The following is a 20000-nucleotide window of genomic DNA, read 5'->3' as shown; positions in this document are numbered from 1 at the left end:
GAAGGGTACCAACAATTTTGTCCACGTGTGTATATCTATATCTATACAGATATATCTATCATTTTTTTCTCTTTCTCTCCATGTTTCATACAAAAATGATATTGTTTGAGCATAATTCTAGAAAATGAAATCCACAATGATAAACATATTACAAGGTAAATGATGCAATCATTATTTGAAATGTAATGCTCTTTTAGGTATATGGTGTAATGTAGACTTTAGAGGCACAGTAACAGTAAATACAATATACACATGCTAACTTCTTTAGTCTCAACAACATGTAGAGTCAAAGTTTGAGGAGCCCACATGCTTTTGACTTTCTCAGCTAACTTAACTTGCTACGGCTGAAAAGAGAAAATCTCTATGACCAAGTAGTTCATCAGCTAATGCTGATGAACCACTGGGGTCATAAAGATTTTGAAGTGATAGAAGTGATGTTTTGTTTATACCTCTCAGATAGAGCTAAAGGCGTTTATGCTCAATGCACATTTCATCGCTTTATTCTCCAAAAGTGTGAAGAATCAAAAAGATAATGAGTGTAACAGGAAAATCGCCATAAAGCAACCTCCACAATGCAGAGGAGGGATTGTAATAACTGTAAACTTATATCTCATATTCATGGACTACTTCATAGCCTTAGTACAAGCCCTGTAAAAAAACAAGTCATATATTAAATGCATTAAAAAGAAATGAAGGTTGAATATTCTGTAAACAGTTTGATTTTCTCCCCGTTTTTTTGGGGGGAGTCTTTCCCGTTCCGATGTGAGGGTTCCGGGAAAAGAGGATGTCGCACGTGTACAGATTGTAAAGCCCTGAGGCTAATTTGTAATTTGTAATTTTGGGCGATACAAAAATAAATTGAATTGAATTGAGCTGCAAAATATTTAGTCAAACGGAGATTTGTAAAGCATCTAAAAACTAATTTATAGTACTTTTATCAGTGAACTATTTGGAACAGTCACGTCTGTAAAGCTCTAAGCAAGCACCAAGTTACAAAAAATGTGGAGGTGCACGAGCGAGCGCCGCGGCACACAGGCAATGGTTACGTCATGTTCTGGCGCCGGCTTCACCACGTCGACCTTAAACTAAGCTGAAGCCCGAGGCAGCTCTCACCTGATGTCGAGTCGTTTCACTGAGCTCGGTGAGGGTCCTGAAAACAGCTCCGCCAGCACACACACGTTCTTGGCTGTTGACACAGACAGTTACCATATATTAAGTAAATATTTAATTTGCCTTCACGATTTAGAGATGCACCAATAGCACATGTATGGGTCACCTGTCTGTTGAGACTGAAAACTAAAAATATGAATTGATCTTTTGGAACGGGCAACAAGCTGTGAACACAACACAAACCTATTATAACCATTCAAGTTCAAAGCGCACAAAATGTACACATAACATTCAGAAACCGTTTAACTGATGTAAGTAATCAGCTGTGGAAGTTTCATGGTGATATCTATTAGTTATAATGAGAATGAAAACTGTATTCACCTGTTGTGTCTCCACTGAAGAGAAAAGAAAACTTTAGCTGAACTCTCTCCACTCTCAATCACTACACAGCTGTGTTTAGAAGTCTCAAGGATTTCATGTGAATAGAGGATCATCATTGTAACGATGTCATGTCACAATATTGTCTATAATAGAAACGGCAGCTGACCTGGTTACTCCACTGAATGTTAGTTTCTCAACATCTGCACTCTGGATGAAAAGTTATGAATAGGATTCAAAGAGTTTATTACGAAGGCTCCTTTTCTGATTCGACTCATTTGTTCTGATGCAACTGTTTGCCGTGGGGGGGCCTTGGGCCTCTTCTCAGATTTTACAACTGACAACCTTCTATTTACCTCAATCGGACCCACAGTTCATTCACTTTAACGGACTCCTTGTGGAAGCTAATGGGGATCCTTTTCAAAAATATGACATGTTTTGATAACAAATGGCTTCAGCTGAACTTCAGAGTGCAGAACTACAGAGTGCACAGAATGAGGACTGTGGATTTAGACCACCATCTTTAACTAACAGTTAAAGTTTGACTAACAGTTTTATTAAGATATCCCTGAAAAAATTCCATATAAATTCCATAATCTACAGGATAAGGATCTTGACATAATTCAACCTTTTTCATCTGATGATCATCAATTACCAGCTCAGGACCATAATCAATGATAAACATAAGAAATAGGTTTGCTATCACCATCTCAATACAAAGAGCCTACATTCTATTTTGTACACAGCTTTAGAAAAAGGTACTCAAAAGGCACTTTCATGGCAAGTTACTGTCCTTTCATGGACAGTAACAGCAGCAGTAAAAGCATGTCAGTATTGGCACTGATGATCCCTGAGTTGAATCCCATCAGTGGAGAGACGTGAAGGACTTACTCAGCCGGTTCTGAGCCAAGCTGAGTGTGTGGAGGGAGGGCACCGCCTTCAGAGTGGCCACCAGCCGCTGCAAACTCTCCTCCTTGTTGCTCCAGCACTCAACGAGGCGGCAGTCATTAAACCGCAGCTCTGACAGTGGGAGAGGAAAATGGCAGATGGTTAAACATCGAGATGCTGAGACCATGGCTGCCATGCGTTTTACTACATTTTTTCTCTTGATTTGTTGTCTTTTTGTCATTGCTAGAGCACTTCTGGCATATGAGAGAAGAATCTGGGGAGCGACTGTGGCTAAGTGGGAAGCAGGGCCTTCAATCAGAGGATCGGCGGTTCGATCCCTGGCTCCGCCTCCGCTAGTTGCATGTCGATGTGTCCTTGAGCAAGACACTTAACTCCAAAATTGCTCCTGTAGCTGTGCCTACGGTGTAGATAGAATCTGAATTGTAAGTTGCTTTGGATAAAAGCGTCTGCTAAATGACTGTAATGTAATGTAACTCATCAACAACAGGGAAGGATGCGTAGGAATTGGATTCATTTGTGTGGAGCGGACCTTAAGATCACCGCCGAAGCTGCCAAACCAAACACCACTGACCGCCCTATGGAGGAGAGGGAGGATGGAAGCTGAGCTAACCCAGCTGGGACCTAAGGCCTTAGGTCCTGCAGCCAGTCTGGTCCTGGCTAATGTCTAGTCGGAGGAAGGTTCAGGCTAACCAGCTACGTGAGACCTGGCTTCGTGGTGGCGTCCCGGATCAAGCTGTACTTGACGGCTGGGCCGCACGACAGCGCGCAGGACTTAGCATTAGCCAAACTTCTGCATAACACAGCTTTAGAAAGAGAACTTAACATTAACATCTTATTTTTAACCTTGGGCTCCAGGTCATATCATGAACTGAAGTAGATATGTAAAGCCTCTGCTAAAACTGTATTCACTTATGAACAGGTTTAAAGCCCCTATGTGTAGGATTCAGACATTATGGACTGTGTCACCAAAGAAAGGTATTCTAAGGGAGCCACGCCATGCGGTGAACAGCCAAGAGTCAGTCAAGCTGTGTTGGCAGAGTACAAGTGTTTCTCCACCGCACAGCCAGTGGTGGAAAGTAACGAAGTACATTTACTTTAGTACATTTTATGATACTTCTTACCTCTACTACATCTCAGTGGATCGTATCGTGCTTTTCAAAAGTGTCTGACAGCTTTCGTTACTTTGCAGATTCTGACGATGAAAACTAAATATAATCAACTAATAAATGTTGATGTATTATTATAGATTTAACCACCCAGCAGTATATAAAGTAACTAATGTGAGCTCCATCTTCACCAGCTGCAACATTAAAGTGATGAATACTTTAATGCATTAAGAGTTATAATCCAATATACTATTCTGCATAATGAGTACTGTTGGTACTTTAAGTATATTTTAAGAACACTTTTGTACTTTTTTGTAGCCGTTACTATAAAATTGAATATTATATCATGTGTCAGACCTGTTTTCATTGACGATCAGCACCACCTGCAAAGCTCCGCTAAATCAATGATAAACACATCGCATTTTCTACAACTCCTTCACATTAAAAGCCTCTCAATGCTTTGAAAGGGCTTAAATTGATCCGTAAAAAGTAAAGTAAGGCTGATGTGTGGCAGTACAAACTGGAGCACAGGAGTGAAGCTAAACTCCAATCCAGAAATTCAGTTAGAAGCTTAAAAACAGGACATCACGGCTCGACTTAGACCAGCTAAAGCTGACTTGACTTCCCATATATCTGATGTTCTCCTGCAGTCACGAGTCGTTCTCCTTTTCTTACCTTCCAACTTGCAGTCTCTCAGTAGATTTAGGATCTCGGGGAGACAATCGGACAGCTTAAGGTCCTCCAAGTTGAGACTCCTCAAGAGGGGATTTGACTCTAAAAGTTTAGAGATTAAATTTGGTTAAGAGTTAGACAGATAAATGGACCAGGCTGATATTAGGGCAGGGCAGGCATTATATTAGCTTATTGTACAGATATTTGTACCTGTGTTTCTGCCGACTGATTAGTAACAAGAAACTGCAGCACAGAAAAGCTTAGTAGAGACAACTGACAAGTTAAACTGCAAAAGCCCCGCTATCTTAGTCACAAAAACTAAATCTGTACCAAGATGGATTTGGTTATGCATTTGTGTTGAACAAAACACATTTCAAATCGGGGGATATATGGTTTGAAGATGATCAGTAACGGCCTAGAATTTTGTTCACATGTATCTCAACGGTTCAATAGTTCTTAAAGGGTAATGCTGGTGTTACTCTATATTTCTTATAAGCAACAAATCCAGTAAAAAAAAAAAAAAAAACAGTAGTGTGATAGTGTATCTCAATACCTTCTGATAAATGTATATACAGTGGGTACGGAAAGTATTCAGACCCTTTAAATTTTTCACTCTGTTTCATTGCAGCCATTTGCTAAAATCAAAAACATTCATTTTATTTCTCATTAATGTACACTCGGCACCCCATCTTGACAGAAAAAAACAAAAATGTAGAAATTTTTGCAAATTTATTAAAAAAGAAAAACTGAAATATTCAGACCCTTTGCTATGACACTCATATTTAACTCACATGCTGTCCATTTCTTCTGATCTTCCTTGAGATGGTTCTACTCCTTCATTGGAGTCCAGCTTAAACTGATTGGACTTGATTAGGAAAGGCACACACCTGTCTATATAAGACCTTACAGCTCACAGTGCATGTCAGAGCAAATGAGAATCATGAGGTCGAAGGAACTGCCCAAGGAGCTCAGAGACAGAATTGTGGCAAGGCACAGATCTGGCCAAGGTTACAAAATAATTTCTGCAGCACTCAAGGTTCCTAAGAGCACAGTGGCCTCCATAATCCTTAAATGGAAGAAGTTTGGGACGACCAGAACTCTTCCTAGACCTGGCCGTCCAGCCAAACTGAGCAAACTTTGGAAGAGCCTTGGTGAGAGAGGTAAAGAAGAACCCAAAGATCACTGTGGCTGAGCTCCAGAGATGCAGTAGGGAGATGGGAGAAAGTTCCACAAAGTCAACTATCACTGCAGCCCTCCACCAGTCGGGGCTTTATGGCAGAGTGGCCCGACGGAAGCCTCTCCTCAGTGCAAGACATATGAAAGCCCGCATAGAGTTTGCCAAAAAACACATGAAGGACTCCCAGACTATGAGAAATAAGATTCTCTGGTCTGATGAGAGCAAGATTGAACTTTTTGGCGTTAATTCTAAGCGGTATGTGTGGAGAAAACCAGGCACTGCTCATCACCTGCCCAATACAATCCCAACAGTGAAACATGGTGGTGGCAGCATCATGCTATGTGGGTGTTTTTCAGCTGCAGGGACAGGACGACTGGTTGCAATTGAAGGAAAGATGAATGCGGTACAGAGATATCCTGGAAGAAAACCTCTTCCAGAGTGCTCTGGACCTCAAACTGGGCCGAAGGTTCACCTTCCAACAAGACAATGACCCTAAGCACACAGCTAAAATAACAAAGGAGTGGCTTCGGAACAACTCTGTGACCATTCTTGACCATTCCCAGCCAGAGCCCTGACCTAAACCCAATTGAGCATCTCTGGAGAGACCTGAAAATGGCTGTCCACCAACGTTCACCATCCAACCTGACAGAACTGGAGAGGATCTGCAAGGAAGAATGGCAGAGGATCCCCAAATCCAGGTGTGAAAAACTTGTTGCATCATTCCCAAGAAGACTCATGGCTGTACTAGCTCAAAAGAGTGCTTCTACTCAATACTGAGCAAAGGGTCTGAATACTTATGACCATGTGATATTTCAGTTTTTCTTTTTTAATAAATTTGCAAAAATTTCTACATTTCTGTTTTTTTCTGTCAAGATGGGGTGCTGAGTGTACATTAATGAGAAATATAATGAACTTTTTTGATTTTAGCAAATGGCTGCAATGAAACAGAGTGAAAAATTTAAAGGGGTCTGAATACTTTCCATACCCACTGTATACACAAACTTTACTCAAACAGGAGAACTGTTGGGGACTATTTTCAGCAGTGGCTTCATCCACATTTGGTGGTTGTTTGGTTTGTGGCAGCAGGTCGGTGTATGAGTTAAAAAGAAACTAGTATGTGTTGATGGTAATAAAGGAACATGTCCCCCTGAGTGATAGATGTGTTTTTAATAGTTTATGCACATCAATGGAGCTCTGTGGCAGAGGAAGAAGCTACATCAGGTTCTGATACACACAAACACACAAGATTTGAAAAATATAGAATATCACCAGACTTATGCTGTCAAGATGTCAATTCTAAACATTTGATATACCCACTGGGAATCCTCTGTACATATGGGTGGAAATCTCACCGATGCCCCGGTGCTTTGTGTACACGGTTAATTTTTTTAGAAGGCCTGTAAACTCGCCCTGTGGTGAACCTCGTACAGTGACATCGCACACATACCTGAGAGAGTGGTGAAGAGTTGGCTCAGAGAGGAGCCGGTTGGTAATCTCATCCCGGCTAGGTGAAGAGAGGTGAAATGTGGACAGCGTCTCAGCACGGATGTGACGAAGCTCAGATCTGTCTGGAGCTCCGCCACTTTGATGTCCAGCTTCTCCAGGGGCAGCAGCTCAGCTGAGGGGTAAGTAGGTGGATAATTATACCCTACACTGCTGTAGTATTAGCAGTATTTGTATTTAAAACTATGTGTGATTCTGCTGTACCGATCCATTTTGAACAAACTCTAAAAAGGAGCAGTTTAGGTCTACATTAACATGACATTATTTAGATGTCGCTTTTATCCAAATACAATAAGAGAATTCAACTTCCTGTTCTCGAATGTAGGACAGACAGATACTCGCAAACGGCTACCAAGAAAACCTCAACGCCCACCTTTCAAAAATATTGCTTCCAACAAACCCTGCGACATTCCCTGAATGCACCTCCGTTGAGAAATGCTTCACTACAGAATTAGTAGCTTAAATCTGGACTGGTTCATCTCTTGTTTTTCCAAACAACATGACACTTTCAATCCTGCACACATGAAGTGTAACTTCCCTTTGAGTAGAAGCTTTTCACAGCACCTGACATGTCTGACTCTGCAGTCCTGGGACGATGCGGTAAGAGGCGCGGCCCCCACATCAAAGTCTGGATCTCCGCGTGCAGGGACATCAGGTTGGGGCTCGCGTCCAGCAGGACCTTCACAAGCCGGGTGCACGGCAGGACGCTGACGCTCAGATCGGCAAGAGAGCTGCGGGAGCTCTCCGACAGCTGCTTCAGGGCTCTGGCCAGCGACAACACATCAGAGTCCCTGAAGGTCACTGCACAAACGAGTTACAACTGATTATTCCTGCACCCCCACAACAAAAATGTGCCGTCTACCCTCGCTTTTAGGTTTGTCAACTGATTAAATGGTTTCAATTCAGCAATGCTGTCTACAGATCCCATGGATTTAATTCACCCCCTTTAAATGTTACTGCAGTTTAAAGGGAGAGTATGTGGTAGTTATCGGATGTAGATTTCAGCATGCAGAAAATATTCCATCCAAGTACTATACATACAGTGGATATAAAAAGTCTCACACCCCTGTTAAAATGCCAGGTTTTTGTGAGAAATGAGACCAAGATAAATCATGTCGGAACCTTTTCCACCATTAATGTGACCTACAACGTGAACAATTCAATTGAAAAACAAACTGAAATCTTGTGGCTGTGTTCAGAATTAACCAATCACATTCAAACTCATGTTAAATAGTAGTCGGTACACACATGCCATCATTTAAAGTGACTGATTAATCCCAAATAAAGTTCAGCTGTTGCATCTTACAGCAAAAGCCATGGTCAGCAGAGAGCTTCCAAAGCATCAGAGGGATCTCATTGTTGAAAGGTATCAGTCAGGAGAAGGGTACAAAAGAGTTTCCAAGGCATTAGATATACCATGAAACACAGTGAAGACAGTCATCATCAAGTGGAGAAAATGTGGCACAACAGTGACATTACCAAGAACTGGACGTCCTTCCAAAATTGATGAAAAGATGAGAAGAAAACTGGTTAGGGAGGCTTCCAAGAGGCCTACAGCAACATTAAAGGATCTGCAAGAGTTTCAGGCAAGTACTGGCATTTGTGGACATGTGACAACAATCTCCCGTATTCTTCATATGTTTGGGCTATGGGGTAGGGTGGCAAGACGGAAGCCTTTTCTTGCGAAGAAAAACATCCAAGCCTGGCTAAATTTTGCAAAAACATACATGAAGTCTCCCAAAAGCATGTGGGAAAATATGTTATGGTCTGATGAAACCAAGGTTGAACTTTTTGGCCATAATTCCAAAAGGTATGTTTGGCGCAAAAACAACACTGCACATCACCCAAAGAACACCATACCCACAGTGATGCATGGTGGTGGCAGCATCATGCTTTGGGGCTGTTTTTCTTCAGCTGGAACCGGGGCCTTAGTCAAGGTGGAGGGAATTATGAACAGTTCCAAATACCAGTCAATTTTGGCACAAAACCTTCAGGCTTCCATTAGAAGGCTGAAGATGAATTTCACCTTTCAGCATGACAACGACCCAAAGCATACATCCAAATCAACAAAAGCATGGCTTCACCAGAAGAAGATTAAAGTTTTGGAATGGCCTAGCCAGAGCCCAGACCTGAATCCAATTGAACATCTGTCGGGTGATCTGAAGAGAGCTGTGCATAGGAGATACCCTCGCAATCTGACAGATTTGGAGCGCTTCTGCAAAGAAGAGTGGGCAAATACTGCCAAGTCAAGAAGTGCCATGCTAATAGACTCCTACCCCAAAAGACTGAGTGATGTCATCAAATCAAAAGGTGCTTCAACAAAGTATTAGTTTAAGGGTGTGCATATTTATGCAACCAGCTTATTGTAAGTTTTTTATTTTTCAATTTGTTTTTCAATTGAATTGTTCACGTTATAGGTCACATTAATGGTGGAAAAAGTTCTGACATGATTTATCTTGGTCTCATTTCTCACAAAAACCTGGCATTTTAACAGGAGTGTGTAGACTTTTTATATCCACTGTATGTAGCCTAAATGTTAATGGGATATTCAGGACTTAGTTCAGTCTCCTACAGAGTATTTGAATTAGTGTTCAAAGTACTTATGAACACGCGAGAGTCGAGGGGTTTTTCTCTCACACAACAGAGAGCAGCACATTCTCTACAGCAAAATGTAAAGGAAATCTGAATTCTATTATCAAACACAAATAAAGTGCAATGGTAATACAAATTCTACATGGACAATGCTCAGTTGTATTGTTGAAAGGTTCAGTTTCACAGCCCATAGAGGTATCTGTCCATGGAGATAGTTGTAGTTTTGTTTGTCCAGGTTTTTGAGACACAGTTCTCTAAAGAATTCTGCCTTCACCCAAATACAATGGAGCTGAATGAGTTACGTTTGTGTCAACAAATTGTTTGTAAATGTATCAATGTCGTGGGCACAACAGGTACATTTCCAGTGACTTGCATTGTATCGGACTGGAGAAATTTCAATTGGAATTTGGTCAAATTTATCTTAAAAACAACTGACTTTGGTTAGTGTCAGAGACTTCAGCCCACTATTAACAAGAAAATTACGCATACGTTTATGAATATCAAAATATTTCTTGACCTGCTGGTTCACACCAGCAGGTCAAGAGTTAGTTAATATCGACAGGAAGTTGTGCAGAAATGCGCCAAACAAAGGCAGCGAGGAAGAAGACTGCGATCTAGCTTTGCAAATGTGTTAAGAGGAAGGAAAAGGTATTCATCACCTTTGTTGTCACCAGTGCTGGAGGAAATTCATAGACCTCAATGTGTCAATGCTGCTGATAGCGTGGAAGCACAGATACATGGTGCAAAGACCGGGATGCCCCCTGAACCCCCTCTCCCCTAAATACACAAGTTAAAAACTTACAAAAGCTGTGAAGAGTTAGAGAGCGAAGGCAGAAGAATGTGGGCAGGGCAGAGTTCAGCACTCTGAGGGAGTCAGACCCACACTGCCTGATGTCCAGACAATCAATCCGTCCCCATGGACAAGCCCCCGCCGAGGGACCGTCACACGGACTGAAGGTTTTACAGAGAGCCTGCGGGTCCAATGTAAAGTTCGCTTTCCTAGATTGCTCCGCAGAGTCCAATTTGGAGCGTTTGCAGGGAGTGACTTGATCCTCTGAAGCGCTGGTCCCAAGACCTGAACCGCAACTAGGCCCGTCTGCGCTGGCTGAAGCGGCTTGTGAAATACAGCTCGCCTTTTTGCTGTTCAGTAGGTCCTTGAAGTCGGGATTTACATACTGAGATCCCCTGCCATGTAGGATCCAGGCCAGCACTATGGGACATTGCACATGTACCACGACTTTTTTGGCCACCCCGTGGTCCAGCAAGCGATGGAGGACGTACAACGCAGATTGCGTCCTCCTCTTTGATATATCAATGCTCTGCGATACACCAACGCTCCAGATACGCTTCTCTAGGAGGTTCAGGAGAGGCCGTCGCTCGGCGGTTAAACTCTCAACTGGCGTAGTGAGCAGAAAATGTTTGATGCATTTAGCTGCCGCCCACAGGAAGGACGGGGTGTTCAAGTTTGTGATGTTCCTTTTGACGAAAGGGTTCGTGAAGCCGTAGAATACGAGAGTAAAAAGCATCCTCATTACTTCGTGTTTGGCCTCTTCTTCTGTGTCAAAGTCTGTGACCTGAAATGAAACACAGGGTACATATTACATCTGGGTTCTGGATGTTACTTCAGTATATGAGATATTGGTCATTATAAAAAGGAGACATTGCACCTACATGGTTAGGTCCACACATGTCCTGTAGGACTCCAATCCACCCAGAGTGAGTGGACACCCCTGAGACAAAGCAAACGAAAAAATGACAAATTTAATCATGAGTTTAAAAAAAGTGCCATCTCTGTGAGCAAAAAAAAAAAAAGATAGAGGAAACTTCAGTTTTTACCTCTCTGGTTGAGGGCAGGCTGGAGCTCATCCAGCTGACACACTGTCAGATAAGGAAGAAGATCCTTAATGAGAGGCGTTGGAAGACCTAGGTGAGGACAGATTGGTAAACTTTAGGACGTTCCAACAGTGGACACCAAATCCATCACCACACGTGACTAGCAAAAGCTGAGCAAAAGAAAAAAATCACTATGAAAGTGCATTGGAAGTGACAATAATCAATATAAGACACCAGTCAGTGGTCTGTGACTGTTAAAATGTGGCACTGATGTAGCGTTACCGTTATATTTCTGTGTAACACTACATAGATATCAATGGAAAATTACAAGTCCTTGTAACGCTATGTGTAACGGTAAATTACTTCACCAATAAAGCTTAGTCTGATCATTTTTTAGATTTTAGGAGAAACCTTCTAAATGGCAATTATTGTATAATAATATGGCCACAACTGGCTAGATTCTCAATAGAGTTCAGTGTAGCTGGCTATCTCCATTTGCAGGATATGTAACGTTAGCTAACGTTGTGACATGCTAGCTTCTACGACAATAACGCTAACAGTTATTGTACCGTAAACAACCCGCTCTGTGTGCGTTAGTCCTTCGTGTACCGCGAGGCTAAGTAAAGTCAACGTTACGGGAACACGGCTAACGTGAACTTACCGAGAACAGCCTCAGTGCCCACAGCAGCGAAATGTTTCCTGACAGCTTGGAAACATATCTTCTTCAGACACAACGTTAGCTCCTTTGGATTGTTTGCCATGTTGTGCATCGTTGTGTTATCATTCGCTAACGTCATTAATTACGCCGCTAACAGTAAACGTTAAGCAACTGACACCGCGCCGGTGACGGCTCACGTCTGTCAATGTCAGGTCATGTTTATGGTCGGTCTTCTCCTCTTCCCTGGTGTAACGTTAGTGGTTCCATAGCGGTTGCCAGGCGCATTACCTCATTACCGCCAGCAGCTGGGGTTCTTCTTCTTCTTTAGTTTTAATGGCGGGCTACAAACCAGGGTGAAAGGTAAACGGCGCCATCTACTGTACCCCAGTGTATAGCATCCCAACTGAATGAAGGGTTAACATTCTGAATGTTAAACCTGGTTCCTGTAAATACTGAAATAAAGCCTCTCCTACCTGTAAATGTTTGTCACATATCTCGTTCTCTCCTCTCTCCACTGCTTTTGTCATCGTTTCAATCTTTGCTTCACGACAGTTGATTATTTATGTCTTACTCAAATGTAAGAATGTCCGGATTCGATCCCCGATCCCGGGTGGTCCTTCTGTGTGGAGTTTGCACGTTCTCCCCGTAGCAGCGTGGGTTCCCTCCGGGTTCTCCGGCTTCCTCCCACAGTCCAAAGACATGCAGTTATTTAGAGTCTCAAAATTGCCCGTAGGTGTGAATGTTTGTCTGTCGGCACATATAGAGCCCTGCGATAACCTGGCGACCTGTCCAGGGTGTACCCTGCCTTGCTCAATGTCAGCTGGGATCGGCTCCAGCGCCCCGCGACCCTCAATAGGATAAGCGGTTTGGATAATGGAATGGAATGCCATCTTTATCAAATATTGCGCCTCATGTGATTTGAAAATTGATGGAGGACTCAGCTTTTATGGTGAATATATAACACACTGAGGACTTCATTGGAGTACAATTCAAAAGGTGCCAAATTCTCACTTTAAATTGTTCTCCATTTTTTACAGAACTATTTACGAGTGCAACACTATTAAAGCATTACAGGAGAGACTGTGTGCAATTATTAGGATTATTAGGTACTATGCTCCACCTACTGGGTAGGCTACTATGCTTGTGTTCATACCAATAGACAATACATTTGAGCCACCAGTTTGGCTGTCACAGTGAAATGCATTTCTTTTAATGAGTGCACTGGACTTAAAAAATATTGTTGGCCATCTACACATACTGTTACTGCCAATGAGACACAGAGGGAGCTGGGACCTAACATTTCAAGTGTTTATTCAGACACCGACGTTGGTAATTGCTAAACGCAGCTGCACCTATGTAGCACTTCTCTACCATGATGGACAAAGCGCTTTACAATTTTTCCTCTCGCACACACACTCAAGCAGTGTTTTGCTTAAGGGCACTTTGACATGTGGACAGAGGAGGCAGGGTCTACCGCCTCTGCGTCAGTTGCCACTCATCAATTAAGTTAGAACTGTTTTACAGTATTTGTATTGTTGAATGATCTGTGTTGGATAAGCTTGTGCAGTAGCAATGAAAAATGGGAAAAAAAGAAAAAACATTTACATCAGATTTTACAATTCATATGTCAGAATTTGACCTACCAAGGGACTACAGATGCAAATTAGCTTAAAGCTACAATGTGGTATGGCGCATCAAATGGTGACATTTATGTTTTAAACTGTTCATGGTCCCTTTTAATTATTTTTTCTTCTAATAAGTGAGGACGAAGAGCTGGCATGTGTGCTTCTTCCTTACATTGGCACCACCAGTCGCCATTATGGATATTTGTGTGCGTTGTGCGTTCCAAATGTGCAAGATGGAATGTACATATCTGGCTAACCGGCTGCTTTCAGAAGGCTGTAGGGAAACTAAACTGCACCACAGTTTGACTGGCCAAAAACCGGCAAATCAATCACCAGTGTCGACGCATTGTGCCCAGATTCCTGTAAGAGCAGGTATTTCTGAGAAGTTACTGCATTCATGATGGATAGAACACCAATCATTCTCCTTTACTTTTAATTAAAAACAACAACAACTGTATAACAAATAAATATCAGGACATACAGTGAATGTGGTTATGTGATAGAGAGTCTGTTGAGTTCCTCCCGCTATACTACGCCCTTCTGGTCCTCGTGAGAGCACTGGTGGAAGACGAAGGAGACGGCAGCGTCCCAGGAGGCTTTCAACACTTGGTCCCTCAGACCCTTCTTGTCGAAGCAGTGGTTCCACTGGGAGAGGTCGCTGGTACAGTCGGAGTCGTCTGCGGGAGGCCAGACCTCCCTGCCGTTCACACAGCGGCGACAGCGGAACCTGACATCACCGTGAGGAAGAGGAGAGGCCCGGTTCAATATATTACATACATTTATGATCATAGACTTGGTAATTATTTATCATAAAATGAAAACCACCGGGGGCCAGATGTATGAATCCGTAAAAGGATGTTTGATGAGAGCCATGATATGATAAGGTGGAGATGTAATATAAAGTGAGAGCCATAAAAACCGTAGACTGTATATAAGAAGTGGACGTAGTCATCGTGACGTCACCTAATGGTTTGTGGACTGACGTTACGAAGCCTTGATTTCTGCAATTTCACCGTCGCCATGTTGTTTTTTTTCCGCAACCAATGAACAGAAGTTACCATATTTGGAATGCGGAGGAGTGACGTAGAGACGGCGTATACGGCTGTGGTAGTGGCAGCGACCTGTCAATCACACTAAAGCATACCCTGCTTTATGGTCTGTTTGACTCTAAATGGACCACAATTTACTAAATGAACATCATGCTGTATTGAAGAATACTTGAAATTAGAGATTGAGACCATAAACTCATGTTTACAGTGTTTACTGAGGTAATAAATCAAGAGAGAAGTAGAGTCATTTTCTCATAGACTTCTATACAATCTGACTTCTTTTTGCAACCAGAGGAGTAGCCCCCTGCTGGTCAGTAGCGAGAATGCAAGTTTTAAGACACTTCAGGATCGGCTTCACTCGGCAGAACCGGAGGTTGCCACCTGGTAATTTATTTAGCCTTTATTTTACCTATTAACTAAATGGTAAATGGACTGTACTTGTAAAGCGCTTTTCTAGTCTTCCGACCACTCAAAGCGCTTTCACACTATAGATCATCATTGACACCCATTCATACACTGATGGCAGAAGCTACCATGCAAGGTGCCACCTGCCCATCAGGACTCTAACTAACATTCATACACCGTAGGCACAGCTACGGGAGAAATTTGGGGTTAAGTGTGTTGCCCAAGGACACATCGACATGGACTAGGGGAGCATCGAATCCTCTGATTGAAGGACGACCCTGCTCTACCCCTGAGCCACAGTCGCCTAGACTAGAAAGACTTGTTGTAAATTGCTCATTTCAGCCGGACGATTGCCACCTCTTAATGAGGCGGGATAAGATTTCATTAGTAGCATAATCAGCATCCCTCAAATCTCCACATAAGGCTTCATGTTCCACTACGTTTGTGGCCAAATTTTATCCATGAAAATGGTGAAAAAGAGGTTAAAAGAAATATATCTTTCACACTGTGAAGTTCAAGTCCGGTTGTCAGAAATCAGCAGACAAAAACATATTTAGCCGTGTCTGTATAGTCGTATTAGAGGATCACTTTGTTGTTTGGAATATTTTCTGAAGAATTAGAAAAGATGAATAGCACAGCTGCTAATGCAATGTCATCAGAACAGTGCTATACTGTGACAGACAGTACCATAGTGATTTATAAGTTTGAGATTCATAAAACAAAACCGAGCATATGCATGGCTATAAATCTGATGAAAACAATGAGTATTTTGGACTTTGTCAATACACACAGTTTGAGACGTGAATCTACAGAGTCAGTTCATGTAACCCCTGGTATGCGACTTTGAAAATACAAGAGCCAGTCAGGGTCTTCCAGCAATGATATCAACCAGTCTGTTAAATGATATAGGATTTCAGCACAGATTTTATGCGTCCCCAAAAATTAGTTTCACACACTTGTAACAAGCCGAGCATGAAATTAAATATATAAAAAGTTTGTGCTGTATCAGTCATGTACCGGTCATGCGTGTCGCTGGTGGTCTCCTCGTTGAGGGTGAAGAGTTCTCGGAGTTCGCCCAGAGAGAAGTGACGCTCCACATCCTGCTCCTCGTCCACCACGCAGCTGCTCAGGGCTTTCTTGTGGGCCTGCCTCTGGAGGATCTTCTCCTCGATCGTCCCGGTCTGTCGGCACACAAACACACGGGTCAAAACGGGGAAACTTTGCACACCCGGCTGCTCGGACACATCCATTATAAGGTCCTGAACTGTGTTGAATAGTTAAATCAGTAGAAATTTTTATTTATTTATACATGTGAAAATATTAGTGTATTCCTTAAAACAGACATTAAGCATACAATGTGTAATACCTGGCCACATACTCCAAACAAATAGACTACTGGGTCCATACAATCTACATTTAAAGTAATCAGTCAAGTAAAAAAAAAAAAAAGAAGCCAACTACTGACTAACAGCTGAAACTCTGATAGACGGTAATAAACACTTAATGTTAATGTGTGCCATCAGCCTATAGTTTACGTTAGCCATCTATACGTTTACTGTGCCACTAACCAGGTGGCTATACATGTCGGTGTACAATTTTTTATTGGATTAAATCCAAAGTGGTAGAAATTAGAAACAACTTGTATTTCCCTTTTGTCCTTCCCGCCGCCAGGAGACTACTACGGGAGCAGAACGTGGGTAGCTCCGATCCCGGGGTCCCCAGGCTAGCTGGTTAGCATGCTAATTTCAGTAGATATCTCTGCAGCACAAAACATAGGTATCTTTGACATGACGTCAACACTGTCGCCTCTTCACGTTCTGGCCAGATCTTACACATTGCACCTTTAAGAAGTGTTGACGATCTGTTTTTATGTCATGTGTGCATCTTTTGTGCTGTGTTGAACTGACAGAGAGCAGTCTGTAGATGTAGCAGGTCTTCTTCTGGCCATCTCTCCACACCCGTGCCATCGCCTGCTCGTCATTGGCCGGGTTCCAGTCCGGATCAAACATGATTAGGCGATTAGCACCAATCAGATTCAAGCCACATCCACCAGCCTTGCTGCTGAGCATGAAGATGAACTCTGGATTCTGAGAAAACAGATGGAGTCAGACGATGTTCAGCTGTTTTTTATTTCTTTTTTAAAGCTCAATGTGGTTTGAAACAGAGTTTACCGACTCACCGATGGACTGTTGAATCTTTCTACAATCTTGGCCCTTTTCTTGATTGACATTGTGCCATCCAGACGAACATAGAGGTATCTGCAAAAGACCAAGAGGAGCTGCTCACTCCAACTGACAAATCCTATCACACAGACAATTAAATTTCCCAAAAATCACCTTCTAGATCTGCACAGCTTTTCAAAGAGGTCCAGTGTTTGAGTGTAGTTGGAGACAAGCACCACCTTGTCACTAGATGTAGTCCTTGTCATTGCCAGAATGTAGTCAAGAACCAGCATTTTCCCTGGAACAAAAGGAAACAATATATTACCAAAAAATAGAAAGATGAGACCCTTTTTTCAGTTCATGTATGAGCATGCACCACAATGACAGTATCAATGCTATAATAAGTGAAGCAGCAGAAACAAGCTGTGAACACACTGGCATATTATCACCACAGACTGTATATAAGAAGTGGACGAAGTCATTGTGACGTCACCCATTGGTTTGTGGACTGATGTTTTGAAGCCTTCACCATCCTGGATTTTTGTCGTCACCATTTTGTTTTTTTGCAACCAGTAATTGGAAGTGACCATAGTTGGACTGCGGAGGAGTGACATAGAGATGCCGTATACGGCTCTGTTAGCGGTAGCTAGCTGTCAATCACAAGGTAGCCCCGCCCTAAAGCATACCCTGTTTACTCTAAATAATTTACGAAATGAACATTATGCTGTATTGAAGAAGACTTGATACTAGTTATCGAGACTATAAACTAATGTTTACCGAGGCAAAAAAGTGAGAGCTAGGGTCATTTTCTCATAGACTTCTATACAATCTGTCTTATTTGTGTGCCTCTCTTGGTGTGTGGCAAGTAGGAGAGCAAACAGTTTTTTTTTGATCGCGGACAAAATGTTGTTTTTGAAGGGCTATAAATCCAAAAATATGGATTGAAGCAGAATAAAAAGATAAAAACATGTTGTGAATTTGTCCAAAGTTCTGTATCTTGTTTGATTAATCTGCACACAAACAGAAATTTAAAAACATGACAAAAAACAACCCACATGCTGTAGGTCAGTGTCTGAAACGATAATGAATTAATATTCACAATACTATCATTATGTGAATTATTAACACAACATCATTACCATTCTTTTTTTTTCTTTTTTATTAACTTTATCTCCAAAACCAGTATACCATGACACCCCTAGTAATAATAAACTGAAGATACAAAACTATAGTTAGTTCCTTTAAGGTTAGCTGTTCATTTGAACCTTTGAGAGGTTGTGAATGAGTCACAGACCTGTCCATGCATACCGTCCCATCCAGAGATGTAACCAGCCATCAATAAAAAAGGTTTGCACATCAGCTCCCCCACCCCAAACGAGAACACAATAATTGATAACCTCTCACTAAAATGACTGCAATGATGATAAAACCAGTGCCTATTTTCAAAGCCGTTAATGAGGTGGCCACAAGTCTTAAGATGTTCAGATAATTCCCAGTTATTCTAGACCAAGTCAATTCAAACTTTTATTGTCCTAGAAAGAGTCATCAGGAGCCATTATGCTGTATTGCTTTGTTTTTAACACCATCAGAGTATTTTATATGTTCTTACCAGAGAGCTGAGGCTCCACAGCCTTAGTGCAGTGACCGGGTGGAAACAGATCCAGCGCCCCCTCAAAGCCTTCCGCACCCTCCACGCACTTCTCATAGATGAGAGCCGGGTCTGAGACGCAGAACACTGGTTAGTGTTTTCCACCAAACAGCAGATGATTTTACAGTGCGTTATATTTGGTTTAAGCACACTTACGATTGCACAGTTTCTTGAGTGATGTGATGGAAGACAGGGAGGAGACAGTTATTTTGCCCTCTTGCATTGTCTCAATGGGTTTGGCCTGCCGCAGGAAGTGCTTATAGAGCTCCGACTGCAGAGGGGTCAGCCTACAGGGAAACAGTCAAATGCTGGGATGTGTCTGTAACCATACTTCCTGATTTAAATAAAGCGCAATTTAAATTTAAAATATTATATTATAAACTAATCTATTTGAGAAATTCTGCAGAATTTGTAAATTCATAAAAGGTTTTTGATTGAAAAACACGTTTTTACTCAAAGTAAGGGATTGAAAAGAATGTGTTATTGAAACTCAGCTATTGAAACTGAAACTCAGCTTTAATTGTCTCCTAAATATTCTTCTATTTATGTCAACCTGTCCTTAACCAAAACCAAACTGAATCAACCTACCTGCAACATACGACCTGCTCGATTTTCACAGGAAGATATTTCGACAAGATGTCAGATGTTCTCCTTATCAAGCACCTGTAGAGGTAGAACATTGTCAGTATTATTAAGGGAATAATTAACTTCAAATAAACATTTTAGACAGTGTTGTCTGAGGATAAAGTGTGTTAGAAACTGCAAAACTAAAATGAAATTTCGTTTTGTTTGGAGAATGCATTTTCTATTCAATAAATAATAACTGTGATGCGTTTCATGATTTGTGTTCCCTCTGTTCTTAAATGCTTTTAGGTATTAGCATAACAAATGTTGTTGATGTAGCATTGACCCTATAGTACGAGTTTATAAAAAATATTTAAAAAGCAGAAACGAGAATAAATTAATAAGAGGAAGCGATAAAACATTTGATGACACATTTTAGTGAAACACCAATGTATCAACCATTAATCTGTAATAGTCTAAAGTAGGAGTGGCTTCTATAGATGAAATCTTCCACCTGGAATTTAATACAATATTGATATACAGTATATATAATCAGAGTTCATTTTCTGGAAAATCGTTTAGAAGCCGTTTATGGATTTTTTTTTTTTT

At 41.7% G+C, this 20000-nt stretch overlaps 2 protein-coding genes across 2 annotated transcripts in view; both read right to left on the bottom strand.

Moving 5' to 3' along the window:
- Positions 1–810: 810 nt before the first annotated feature.
- On the bottom strand, positions 811–12248 carry lrrc41 (leucine rich repeat containing 41). The gene is made up of 9 exons (XM_031875319.1): positions 11942–12248; positions 11284–11370; positions 11119–11177; positions 10250–11021; positions 7420–7656; positions 6800–6970; positions 4179–4277; positions 2380–2508; positions 811–1186 (listed from the first exon to the last, which is right to left on the bottom strand). Exons 1-9 carry the CDS (start codon positions 12075–12077, stop codon positions 1110–1112), a joined length of 1767 nt encoding a protein of 588 aa, XP_031731179.1. The 5' UTR covers positions 12078–12248; the 3' UTR covers positions 811–1109.
- Positions 12249–13809: 1561 nt separating this feature from the next.
- rad54l (RAD54 like) overlaps positions 13810–20000 on the bottom strand; it is a 20252-nt gene continuing 14061 nt past the window's right edge. The window contains exons 11-18 of the mRNA XM_031875297.1: positions 19416–19490; positions 18984–19114; positions 18789–18899; positions 17354–17477; positions 17197–17275; positions 16925–17104; positions 16035–16198; positions 13810–14290 (exon numbers count right to left, since the gene is read on the bottom strand). Coding sequence (XP_031731157.1) covers positions 14089–14290; positions 16035–16198; positions 16925–17104; positions 17197–17275; positions 17354–17477; positions 18789–18899; positions 18984–19114; positions 19416–19490 — 1066 coding nt within the window. The 3' untranslated portion in view covers positions 13810–14088. The remainder of the gene's footprint in view (positions 14291–16034; positions 16199–16924; positions 17105–17196; positions 17276–17353; positions 17478–18788; positions 18900–18983; positions 19115–19415; positions 19491–20000) is intronic.

This window comes from Anarrhichthys ocellatus, unplaced genomic scaffold, assembly GCF_004355925.1.
Source record: "Anarrhichthys ocellatus isolate YVR2014 unplaced genomic scaffold, GSC_Weel_1.0 scaffold88, whole genome shotgun sequence".
Lineage (NCBI taxonomy): Eukaryota > Metazoa > Chordata > Actinopteri > Perciformes > Anarhichadidae > Anarrhichthys > Anarrhichthys ocellatus.
The sequence above is the reverse complement of the archived record's forward strand: the minus strand, read 5'-3'. Positions and strand labels throughout refer to the sequence as shown.